The 13,152-nt window shown below is 44.4% G+C and overlaps 1 protein-coding gene across 1 annotated transcript; it reads left to right on the plus strand.

Annotated features, from left to right (window-relative positions):
• Window positions 1-662: 662 nt before the first annotated feature.
• Window positions 663-11,838, plus strand: LEP (leptin). The gene is made up of 3 exons (XM_080936416.1): window positions 663-695; window positions 9,182-9,353; window positions 10,890-11,838. Exons 2-3 carry the CDS (start codon window positions 9,210-9,212, stop codon window positions 11,247-11,249), a joined length of 504 nt encoding a protein of 167 aa, XP_080792542.1. The 5' UTR covers window positions 663-695; window positions 9,182-9,209; the 3' UTR covers window positions 11,250-11,838.
• Window positions 11,839-13,152: the final 1,314 nt, after the last annotated feature.

Consider the following 13,152-nt stretch of genomic DNA (forward strand, 5'->3'; position numbering starts at 1 on the left):
TCTGCTTTCTCCCACTAAGAACTCAAGGATATTCTCAGCCTAATGGAAAAAGTAAAACAAAACAACAACAAAAATATTGTTTGATCGGGCCCTTTCCATCTGCCCCCGAGACTGGTTCAGAGCATCCCTAAACACAACTTGCAACTTTCGAAGCAAGTGCATTCTGTGTTGTCATAGGACGAAATGAGACGACTGTCTTTTGAGTACCAAAGGAAGACAAACTGCTTTGAGCATGAGACCAGTTTCTCCTCCGAGCAGCTAGGTTAGTTATGCAAAGACCATTGGAAGAAGCAGCCGGGGAGGCAGAGTCCTGGCTCATTGGCCTCTCTGTCCCCTCTCAGCCTGCCTGGTTGCTCCCCATGGTGCTAGAAGCACCATCCCAAGGGACAGGTCCTTAAACTACTGCTGCTCAGTGGCTGCTGGTACGACCACGAGGATTACCAGCTCATACCAAGCGCCCCCAAACTTGCACTTGAGGGAGTGCCTGAATTCCTCCTCCCTTGAGGCACCCAGAGCAGGACCTGGCTCCTGCATGGAGCACTAGGCTGCCTTTGCTGGCCTGCTGGGTGGGGCGGGAGTTGGCGCTCACAGGGACTGGGACTGGCCGGACAGTTGCGCAAGTGGCACTGGGGCAGCTATAAGAGGGGCAGGCAGGCATGGAGCCCCGGAGGAATCCCTGCTCCAGCAGCTGCAAGGTAAGGCTCTGGGCATGCTACTTTCTCCTCCGCCAGTCTTTCTGATAGCACCTTGCCCAGCTCTGGAAATTAGAGAAACTGAGGCAAGAAGGAGGTAATATGGACAGCTTGGTGCTGAACTAAGTAGTTTTGCAGTGAGGGACTCTACGGGCAGAGGAAAGGTGGCTGTGAGCTGAGAGGCATTAGATTCCTGGCTGGGCTGGCCTGTGCCCACAGGGCACCAACCTGTTCTTGCAAAGCCAGCCAGGACTCCAAGATGATTAGGGAACAGAGATGAGCAGATCCCACACCAGTCAGATGGAAAAAACAAGGCTGGGCGTGCAGTGGAGCAGCCACAGCTTTCTGCCTTTCTAAAGGCCAGATACAGCCTTGCTTTGCTGTAAGAATTCATTTTCCAGTGAGGGCCTACCCAGTACTAAAACTACTATTAAGTAGAGGTGGGTAGAAAAACTGTCTGGAAGAACCAAATCCCCTCACACTTCTACCTTCAAAGGCTAGGACTCTCTCTACATCTGTCCCAAAGCCATGCAAATTATCCTCTTCATGGGAACAGAACAGCAGATTGTGGGAAAGGCCTGTAACCTGAATATTTTTTAACTGTAGGCATTTCTACCCAGGATGGTTAAATACACATTGCCAGCTCGAGGCCCCAGCTTGCCCCTCCCTCAGCTTTCTTTCTATCGGGCATTTGTTACACTGCATTGTGAATATGGTGACCATACACTCCTCTCTGTCTTACTGGGGGAAGTGGTGCATTAAATATGGTCAACTACCACACTGCCTTGTGTGAACTGCTGCTTGGGATAGGACAAGGCAATTGAGTCTTTTCTACTGGGATCGTGGTATTCAGGAGAGGCAGGCAGAGGGCAGGGACTTGGCACCATCCTGGGAGCATAGGCTCTCTAGGCACCCTTTGCAAGGTAGAAATGGACTTTCAGTTGTGAGAGTCATGTTTTTTTTTTTTTGTTTGTTTGTTTGTTTTTGTAGAGTTCTTGATGGACAGTGGTCAGCTTTTCCTGGTCTGTATGGTGCATAGAACCAAACTTGAAAGAAGGCATGTCTAACAGTTAGGTCACTTTTTTGAAGAGTATAAGGACCACACTGATCATGATTTCACTGAGGCATGAAAGACACACCCCTCTTCCCCCAAGAATTCTTTTTTTGGTTCTTTCCTTTCTCAAGCACTCAAGGACATTGGGCTGAGTGGAACATGCCCATGTTGGCTAAAGAAGCATCCTTCTCATATTTGGTAGATCTTATACCCAAGTGACAAGCTCTTCTTAGTATCTGGGGGAAATATTTTCCTCCCCCTGTGTTCCAGGAAAAAGCCCAAAGAGCCAAAGACAGAGCCAGGGACATAGCAATAAATTCTTGTCCATCAGCCCCAGGCAGATGCCTTGCATGTCTGAGTGATCCATGTGGAATACAGAGCTGACTGCCTGAGATGATTCCCTTTACAAAGCATCAGTCACTGTTGCACCCCAGCCTGCATCTTCCTACAGGCACATGGGAGAAAGGGAGATAAAGCAGAGTCTCCAGGAACAAGGAATTCTTGTGCACTGTGCATCACTGAGCATTCTGGATCATGGACACAGCCTTGAAATTCTTCTCTGTCTATACAGTTGCCTCCCAGAAATGCAGAGGTTAGGTTTATATGGAAGACAAGGCACTCAGATACACCAGGTGGCTCAGCACTTGCTCACTATGGAAAAGCAGATATGCCCTGCTCTACAGTAAACTGCACATTCCCATCTCTCTTGCTGTCTGCGAGCTCTCTGAATCTACAATCATGTCCATGCTGGCATTTCACCGAAACCACAGACTAAAACTTCATCTGTGAGCACATTGCCTTTGCCCTCAGGAGTACCGCAGAGTTCTGCAGGGAAGTCATAAAGTAGGCAGAAAGAGCTCAGCATGGGTTCCTTGGCAAAGACAGGGTACCCAGAGCACTGGAAATGGACAGGCTTGTGGATGGGTCTGTGGTGGGAAGTCACTGGAAATGATAGTCCACACAGCAGAGCTCAGGAGCTGAAAGAAATCAGAGCTATGTAGGCAGGGGATACAGAAAAGAGGTAGAGGCAATCCAGTTTTAAAGGAAGAGAAAGCCACTGAAGCTTTTAAGCTGAAGCACTTTAAGACAGCCTCTTAGGTATTTCTGTGGGGCAAAAGTAACTTCTAAAATGACAGGCCATGCCTATAATTTCAGTACAAGGAAGACAAAGGCAGGAGAAGGAAGAGTTTATGGCCAGTCTGGTCTATGTGAAGGCATCTCAAAACAAAGGAAGGTGATTTTTCAGATGGAAGCCACCTTAAGGACGGGTTAGCCTGGTCAGCCAATGGCAATGAAAGATGTTGTTCATTCAACAAAAATAAACACCTGCCCTGTGTCAGGCCCTTGGTAGATACTGAACCAAGTGAAGGTGTCACTAATGGATTGTGAGCTCCCTCTACCCCCTGTGTATGTGGCAGGAGCTCCAGATTCCTTTTGGACAGTGCTCCAGGGAGCCACTGAAAATTGATCAGAGTTAACGCAGGAGTTGAAATCTATTTGCTTTCCCTAACGGGAATAAAAATAATATAAACTCCCCACCCACACTGTGCCTACCAGCTAAGAATGTCAGCATGATTTCTCAAGCAAGGCCTTTGGTTGCAGAGAAGAGAAAATTGCTCCTGCTAAGCTTAGTGATTTTCAAATTGTATACTGTGGCCAACACTTGAAGAATGAGCTAAAATCCCCAAGAGATTACCTGCAGCAAGGGCAAATCCTTAAAAAAAAAAAAAAAAAAAAAAAAAACTTTCAAAAAACTTTGTGTGTGTGTGTGTGTGTGTGTGTGTGTGTGTGTGTACATGTGTGGAAGTCAGAAGACTACTTGTGGAATCAACTGGTTCTTTCTACCACATGGGTTGTGGGAATTGATTTCAGTTCCTCAGGCTCAGAAGAAAGTGGCTTTCCTTTCTAAGACATCTCACCAGACCTTGTTTATTTGTTCATTTGCTTGTCTATTTAGTGTGTGTGTGTGGGGGGGGGAGAGGCAGGCATACATGAGCAACAGAGTGCATGTGAAGGTCAAAAGACAAGTTGTGGGTCCCAGGGGTAGAATTTAGGTTATGCTAAAAAATGTCTTTATCCACTGAGCTATCTTACCAGCCCAAGAGAAATACTTTCTAACACTCTGTATGTAGTCCAGTAAGATAGCTATGGACTGTAATTAGACAATTCAAAATAGCTCATATAAAATCAATATTGAGAAGGCAGAAGAGATATCTCAGTGGATAAAGTATGTGCTAGTATACATACACTATATATATATATATATTTACAAAAATAAATTTTAAAGAAAAATTTATTATATTTAATAAAAACCTCACTTTTGATATATTTAAGAGAAAGACAGACAGACGGACAGACACACACACAGAGGCAGAGACAGAGAGACAGAGGCAGACAGATAGACACACAGAGAAAGACAGAGACACACACACTGACATAGAGACTCAGACACAGACACATAGGCACAGACACAGACACACAAAGACACAGACACAGACAGTGTTGTGCTAGATGCCCTAAGAGCTAGAGACCTGTGGTCTTTCTGGATCTACGGTTATTGGCAGCTATGAGCAACCTGACATGGGTGCTGAGAACTGAACTCAGATCCTCTGGAATAGCGAGCAGTGTGCTCTCGTCTATGGTGCCATCTCTCCAGCCCTGATAAAAACATTTTTTAAAAAGTCACAGCTCCTATCTAACATTTCCTGTACTCAGCAGAAGCCTCTCTCTTTTCCCTCCCCTTCCAAGTTCTAAGAATTGTTATTCTCTTCTCCAGGCTTTGGGATCTGCATAATGTCCTCCAATTTCATTCATGTTGCATTGATGGCAGTATTTCATTCATTTTATGGTGAATACTACTTCATTATGGATATGTACCACATTTTATTTATTCACTCATACCTCACTGGGCACTTAGATTTGATTCCATATCTTGGCTGTAAACATAGGAACAAAATATTTGACATACTGGCTTTTTTTCTCTGGGTATGCCTAGGAACAGGATTGCTGGATCATAAGGTAGCTCTATTTTTAGTTTTCAGAAACATCTCCACACTGTTTTCCATAGGGGCCATATTCATTTACAGTATCATTAGCAATGTATGAGCATTCGCCTTCCCCACACCCAGCATCTGCTATCTTTTGTCTTTTTGACAAAAGCTATTCAGAGGTGAGATGATATCTCACTGTGGTTTTGATTTGCATTTCTCAGATATTTTCATGTGCTCCGTAGGCAAACATTATATGAATTTAATTCATAGTAGCATGCCAAAGACTATCAGGGAAAAAAATCTATAAAAAAAATCTGATGTCTGGAGAAGAGAAGAAAGAAGAGAGTGTGTGCTTTGGGTCTCTTGTGTGGTCAACCAGAGGAAGCTAGGTTAAACTCAAGGATGGCAGCCTTGGCCAGCTGATGCCTCTGTCACTCAGTGCTTCTCTATTCGCCAACATTTCCCCCATCGCTGCATGTAGGCAATGGCCAGGCCTGACCCAGACTCTGCTGTCTTCCAGTATGGATCTGAAGAAGCAGACAGCTGTGCCCATCCCCACCTATCTTGGCCTGAAGGGTCTGCCCTGTCCCCTGAATGGAAGGAAGCTGACTGTGCTCACGCCTGAGATGACCAGTGTCTTGAGGGAATTAGGGTGTGATCTTGTCTGACAGGAAGGTGTTGGCATAGAACTGCCCTCTGGGGATGTAAGTAAGAATCACCTAACTGGGGGGCTGTCCAGGATCCAGGTGAGATCAGAAAAGGAGAGTTGGGGGAGGGCTGATGGTGCAGCCCTACAAGCCTCTTGCACCAGTCGTGAGCCTTTTTCTGAAGATGTATCACTGCCTAAGGGCCTCCCCTCTCTCTCTTAACCTCTCCAGTGTGCCCCTTCAGGGAGTCACAATGGAGGTGAGTAGATGGCAGGGGAATCCAGGCAGCCCGCAGAAGGACTTTCCAGTGAGAAGACCTGAATGTATAACAGAAGTAGAGGGCAGGGAGGTAGCCTCCCAGTGCCCACACTGTCTTCCCTAATAGTTCCTCTTCTTTCCGAACTCTGCTGCAATAGTTCCAGAAATGAGGGACATGGTGTACTTCATCAGTATTTTAGCAATTCCTCTGCCAGCTCTTAGGCTATAACAACTCATAAGTGTTAACCACTCACTTTAGAAACATCTAAAAAGGGTTTTGAGGCCAGGTAGCTGCCAGTAGCTTTTCTCCCTGCCCACCCACTCCCTCAGCTCCCTGGAATTACATCCTTGTCCCCTTTCTTTTGAGCTCCAACCAACCCCCAATTCAAACTGGCAACTAGAAAGTACCCTACCATCCTCAGAGTTAACCAGGGCATTGGATCAACTTAAGTGTTTCTCTTTCCATTGCAATTAATGACATATATTCCTATAACAAAAGGATATTATTTTGTTATTGAATTATTATTTTTTTATTTTTTTGAGAAAAGGTCTTGCTCTGTAGCTCAGACTGGTCTGGAATTAACAAGAAATTCCCTTAGCTTCCCAAGTGCTAGAATGACAGGTATGCATGGGTCACCATAAATACTGTTGAGAGCTGCCACATGACTCTTCTGCTTTTATTTAATCCATCAGCATTTGGCTGCATGACTGTACCTAATGGTAGAAGCAAGCCTAGCAGTTATTTTTCATGGCCACATATTGCCCTTAGGACTTGGAGTGTCTTCAACTGGGAGAGAAAGAAAAATAAAATACCAGGAGAAACTAGTAATCTCTAAAACATGGCTATGTATCTTGATGTGTTAGTATATGTGTGCCTGTGTTGTACAAGCATGTTATGTGCTGTTGGGACATCAGTTATTAACATAACTTTGATCTCAGATGGATCTGTGACTACTTCTCTCTGTAACTCCGATGTGTGTCTCAGAAGCCTGGCCTATCATCTTCAGCATACTTACTCAGCAACAGCATCTCAATTCCATATTTACAGAGCACTGTGATTTATTGCCAGCATCCACTGAGGCATATTTTCTATGCCAAGAGAGGCCTTGTAAACCTGCCTGTCCGTTCTGATAGAACGGGATGGCCATTGTGTGATAATAGCTACAATATGACCATAGTTAATCTGCTAGTAAATTTGGTCAAGAAGGAAGGTGTCACCAACACATAAATCTTAAAAATGAATGCCACACATTCTTGTGCTGCAGGGGGAAATACACAAATACCAGGTACCCATCTGGGATGCCCGTGGGAGGCATTGGGCCATGGGATTGACTCGGAGTCAGCTGCAGGTGCTATTGCCCTGAGCATTTCAAGCTCTGTCCAGTAATTCCAATAATTTTTAAGTACCTGGTATTTAGTCCTTCAACCCTGAGCCAGACACAAGCCAAGATAGGCAGGGATATAAAATTTTTTTTCTCACTTACCCTTTGATACCAGTGCTTGTGTTAGCTCATTTTCACTGATAGGACCAGATAAAGTTAATTTTCCTTCCCAGAGACACTTAAAAAACGAACAAGCAAACAACAATACAGAGCCTACAGTTAGTTAAAGCCTGGGGCCTGTTACACATGCTTCCTTTGCTGGGGTTTCAGGAAACTCAATGGGGGAATATCAGTTAGCAGCCCCACTGATTTGTGGAGAATATGTTCCATGACTTCTGGTGGGCCCCTAAAAATTCGTAAGAATACTAAATCATTTATATTTATGCATTCCTTAGATGGACCCATGCATGGACCCATAGAATCAAGTTCAACTCTCCTTGGATGTTTATGCATCCTTTGACTATACACTTCTTGCTTTAGGACCATTAGTAAATTAAATAAATGTTAATAGAAACCCAACACTGTGGTTCCATGACAGTTGATCTGATATTCAAGTAGCTCCTAAGTGGCTCAGGGGCAAGTAATGTATACAGTGTAGACAACCCTGGATGAGAATGATTTACACCCCAGGAGGGGCGGGATGAGACAGTACAAGACTTTATAATCACACTCAGCATGGAACAATTGAGAGCTTATGAATTATCCATTTCTAGAATTTTCCATTTAGTATTTTTTGGATCACAGATGACCATGAGTAACCAAAGCCTTGGAAAATGAAGCTGTGGAGAGCAGTGTAGGAGTTGCTATATTTCAATCTGTCTTGCACACAGCTCAGCCTGCCCCTTATCTTTTTGACTTTGAGAAAGTTGGCTCATCTTTCTGAGTCTCGTTTGTTTTCTCTTCTGTAAAATTCAGATTAAAAAGAGCATACCTTTAAGCAAGCACTATAAATAATATATAAGTAGATTGCTCATTTTGCTGCACTGTCAGAGGGTGAGTTATACTAATATTACCACCAATGGAGGACAGATGTATTACCTGTTCCCACCGAGATGAGGAAAAACAGAAAAAAGAAGTTAGTTTTTCTGCCATCTCCATCCTCTTCATCCTAATATTTATGAATGTATTTATTATTCAGGCTCATATGCACACTCTTAGAATGGATCACTGGCTACAGACTTGCATACATTTAAGTTTATTACCTTTTTGCCTCATGCATCTCATCAAGCCTGTGTTTCTTAATCAAGAATCTGCATAGTGTTAATTTAAAAATTCATGGCTCCATAACTGAAAATTCCATCTTTCTAAACAAACGTGCTATGTTCTTTCCTGCCTCCACAACTTTGCACTTTTGGGCTCCTGTGGTAACTGTGTTCTATTCTCCCAGCCTGTTCTTGGTCTTCAACACCAGCTAAGGCAACCCCCTCTGAACTTCTGTGATATCATATGCTTGTCCCCTTGAGAAGTGACATCTTTATGCATTGACATAGCCTACTTGCTTGTCTGTCTCTCCTGTTACACTGAGCCACAGGAAGGTAGAAAGTATCTTCCCTCCTTGGTGTACTGCATTAGACTGGTAGAGAAATGCTGCTTGAATTCAGGTTCCAACTGGGAGAGGTATAAATCAGCAAGGAAGACCTCAACAGACATAGCAAGAGGCTGCTGCTGTGAGACTAAAAGGAAGGGTGAGGCAGCTCTGGGTCCCTAATGATTTTCCACACATATTAGCTAATTTGATCTTTGTAAAAGCTCAGACATAGGTAGACTGTAGGGAGGAAGGTTGCTTTGAGTGGTTATGTGATATACCTGCAGTTAGGCAGTGAGTAAATGAAAACATTCAACCTAGACCATAAGAGTTGGTTCTCTTTCCCTCGAAGTATGCAACAAAACCTCCACCATCATCAAATCCATTAGACAAGTCCTGCTCCGTCTATAGCACACATCAGTGTGGTTTTATTGAACTGTCAATACTCTTCCCAAGGGTGTATATTTTATTAATCTAGGTTCCATAATAAATTGTCTTTGACTTTGACAAGATGGTAGCTAGTTAAGGGAAGAAAGCAAATTTTAATTCATCGACATCCTATAGCAGGTGGCAGCAGGACCATTAGGTAGATTTATATTGGGTTCTTGAAAGTGCCATTCCTTCTGTTTCTAGGTCCAAGAAGAAGAACCCAGGGAAGAAAATGTGCTGGAGACCCCTGTGCCGGTTCCTGTGGCTTTGGTCCTATCTATCCTATGTTCAAGCTGTGCCTATTCAGAAAGTCCAGGATGACACTAAAACCCTCATCAAGACCATTGTCACCAGGATCAATGACATTTCACATACGGTAGGGAGTCTCTTGAGGGAACAAAGGAGAAGTACAGCTAGAACCAGAGTCTGAGAATCATGTTGAGCATCTTCTGAATGTCATGTACCTCTTAGAAGCTGGGAATTTATAAGCCTAGGGTGTCCATTCTTTCTGATCATGGCTCTTGGAACCACTGCATGCTGGAATACAGAGCTGAGTTGTTCCAATTCTAAACCTAGACTTCCCAGTTGTACCTGTACCACATGGTTCTAATCCTAAGCCACCTTGGGGAATTTAACTTTGTCTTATACTCCCATTAAGAACCATAGGTTCTGTGATATCATGTGGCCCTGCTCACTTTCACTCTGCCATAGGAAAAGAAACCCAGGCCTCTGTGGCTAGCTGAGCATGTAAGGCTCACATCATGGGAGAACCTGGGTTCTTCTTTGCTTCCACAGATCACTGTTTCTCCTTCCTTAGCCCTTTGTTACTGCTTCTCTCCCTTTCTTTTCTTTGTGAAACTACTTCCTTGAATCTAGTACCCAGGGCATAAGCATCCCTAAAGGTCATGGTGCTCCATTGACACATTAATGTCAATGAGGATCTAATGGTTTCTAGCTACAGCTTCTCCTGCCTGTTGCTCATTCTCCTTTCAAAGTCACACAGAAAGCAATCTTTCCCTCATATACAACTAGTCCTCTGTATAGTTGCTGACAGCAGTCAGTGCCCACTATAGTCTTTCTCTGAGGCCCAGCAGCCTCCATCTTCAGCCATTTCCTCAGATGTAAGCTATATGTATATCACCACATCTGCTTTCCATCCTTAAGATCTTAGGCAAGTTCTTTGGTGTTTTTGTAAACCTTGATTTTACTATCTTGATAATGGTAACACCATATCATATCACTGAGTTGTTCTAATGCTTAAAAGGGGTATAGCAAAAGACTTTCCTGTGGAGCCATCTGGAGACTACCATATCTCCTGGCCAATGTGGATGTCTCACAGTGGCCTTGGCAGCCCAGAAGTTCCATATTCAGGATCAAGGACAGCTTAAAATAAGAGACTTGTACATTTCATGGAGAAAATTCTCATTATCTTTCAAAAATAGTTATCAGGGCTGCACATTGAGAGACCCAACCTCCCAAATGTGAGTAGAAATGAGAGGAAGTCGGTGGGGAAAGCCCTTCCTGGTAACCAGATTCAGCTGAGTGGAGGAGGGGCACTATTTTGATCCTAAAGAGGGAGAATCACATAAGACTATGACTAGGAGGGAGAGATCTGAAAAGGTAGGAGGCTAGAGAGAATATAAGGAATAGAGAGCTATGACTGGTTCTTCACAGATGTCATTTGGAGAAAAGGAATTGCTCAAGATTAGTTAGAAGTGAAGGGTGGAGTGGCTTGGGAAAGAACAGAAAGTCTGGGAGACCAGTTCCGTGGCTCCCAGTCAGCTGACCACAGGAAATAAGGGCTGGGACCAGGAAGGAGTCACTCCAGGTTCACAGATAATGATGGAAGGCTCTGGAGACTGATTTTCCTACCATTTGCTGAGCACCTGTTGTTCCTCTTTTTCCTGCACAGCAATCAGTATCTGCCAAGCAGAGGGTCACTGGTTTGGACTTCATTCCTGGGCTTCACCCCATTCTGAGTTTGTCCAAGATGGACCAGACTCTGGCAGTCTATCAACAGATCCTCACCAGCCTGCCTTCTCGAAATGTGCTGCAAATAGCTAATGACCTAGAGAACCTCCGAGACCTCCTCCATCTGCTTGCCTTCTCCAAGAGCTGCTCCCTGCCTCAGACCCATGGTCTGCAGAAGCCAGAGAACCTGGATGGTGTCCTGGAAGCCTCGCTCTACTCCACAGAGGTGGTGGCTCTGAGTAGGCTGCAGGGCTCTCTGCAGGACATTCTTCTACAGTTGGACCTTAGCCCCGAATGCTGAGATTTCAAAGACCACCAGGCTCCCAAGGATCATGAGAGAAGGATCCTGAGGGATTCATTGAGGGAAGAAACCTTGGCTTCTAGGTGTCTACAGGAGAAGAGAGCCATATGTACAAATCCCTCATCCAGGACTCTGTCCATTTCTCCTACTCCTCTAGACCACCCTTCCGAAGGCATGACTCCACAATGTTTGACTAAAGTTATCCACACGATTCCATGAGCACTAGGAGGGGTCAGCTTGCTGAAGTGATTCTCACCTGGTTCTTCAGCAAGTATAGATAAGAACCATCCTGTCCCCTCCATGTTCCACTCCCTCTGAGTACATGCTTCACTGTGGCCCAGGGATATGAGGAAGGGGTGAGTAGAGCCTTTGGACTGTCTCAGAGTCTTTGGGAGCACAATGAAGGCTGCATCGAAACACAGCTGGAAACTCCCAAGCAGCACACAATGGAAGCACTTATTTATTTATTCTGCATTTTATTTTGGATGGATTTGAAGCAAAGCATTGGCTTTTTCAGGCTTTGGGGTCAGCCAGGGCTAGGAAGGCTCCTGGGGTGCTGTTTTCAATCATATTGATGGGTCTGCCTGAAGCAAACCTTTTTTTTTTCTTTCTTTCTTTTTTTTTTTTTTTTTTTTTTTTTTTTTTTTTTTTTTTTTTTTTTTAGTGACTGGAAGGAAGGTTGGGATCTTCCAAACAAAGGACTATGCAGGTAGCTCTCAAGTTTGTCTTCTGGTGACTGGTTTGTTTCTATTGTGACTGACTATGCAAACATATTTGCAGTGGCGTTACCTGGAGTGTAGGCTAGATTATTATCAAAAGAAGATGAATTTTGTCAAATGTAATATGTATCTATGTGCACCTGAGGGGAGTGGATGTGTTGGAGGGAGAAGGACCCAAAAATGTTCTCTGAATAACATGTATATGGTAAGCTTTTCTGAAAAGGTGAGGCATTTTCTCACTTCTGCAGCCACATGGTATGGCTTTGTGTAAAGGACAGAGAAGTTGACTCTTTCAGGGACATTTGAAGTGGACCAGGCACCCTTGGAGGAGGCTAAAGCTCCATGCCTTTTGTTGACATATTGCTAAGCTCAGGGAGTGAGGGCCCCACATTTGAGATAGTGAGCCCCAAGAAAAGAGTACCTGGTGTAGACCTGCAAAATTGTCCAGGGTTGATGCCATAATGCTTTTCTTAAGCAGACAATACTCCTGGGAAGATGTTTGCATGTCAGTATGTGGTTCTCATCTGATTGGTTCATCCTACCCATTTTGTTCCAGTGGGAATGAGAAATCATTTAGCAGATGGTCCTGAGCCCTGGGCCAGCATTGCTGAGGAAGTGCCAAGGCCCCAGGCCAGGCTGCCAGAATTGCCCTTCGAGCTGGAGGATGAACAAAGGGGCTTGGGTTTTTCCACCACCCCTGTACCCTTACATCACCATCAAACTGTGGGTGGCAGATCAAGGCAAGAAAACTTGATCAAAAGCAATATACACTTTAAGACTGAGCACATCTCTGTGCTCAGCCCTGACTGGTGCTGTGGGCTAGAGAAGCTCACCAAATAAACATAAAATAAGAGGCTTATGTCCCTTCGGTAAGACCCTACTCAACAGTGTGTCAAGGTGCATTTCACCACAGCAGCCCCGCACAGCTGAAAATACAGTGCTGTCTTCAATGGGTGAGCAAGGACCTGAGCTGGGGGTGACAGTGCCCAGAGGAGCCCTGCTTGCAATCTATAGCATTTACATAAATTTCAGGGCACATTAGCATCCACTGCTATTGCAGCACACTGTTGACACAGGATAACTGGGGTCATACAAATAAGAAAATACAGGTTGACTATCTTCTTATTCAGAATGCTTGGGACTAGAAGAGTTTTGGATTTTAGAGTTTTTTCAGGCATAGGTAT

Source organism: Micromys minutus (genome assembly GCF_963924665.1).
Source record: "Micromys minutus genome assembly, chromosome: 23".
Lineage (NCBI taxonomy): Eukaryota > Metazoa > Chordata > Mammalia > Rodentia > Muridae > Micromys > Micromys minutus.

Excerpts from the sequence above, each read along its gene's own strand:
- LEP (XM_080936416.1), top strand. The coding sequence starts at position 9,210 with ATGTGCTGGAGACCCCTGTGCCGGTTCCTGTGGCTTTGGTCCTATCTA. Across the intron at positions 9,354-10,889 it reads TCAATGACATTTCACATACG|CAATCAGTATCTGCCAAGCA; the intron begins GTAGGGAGTCTC and ends TTTCCTGCACAG.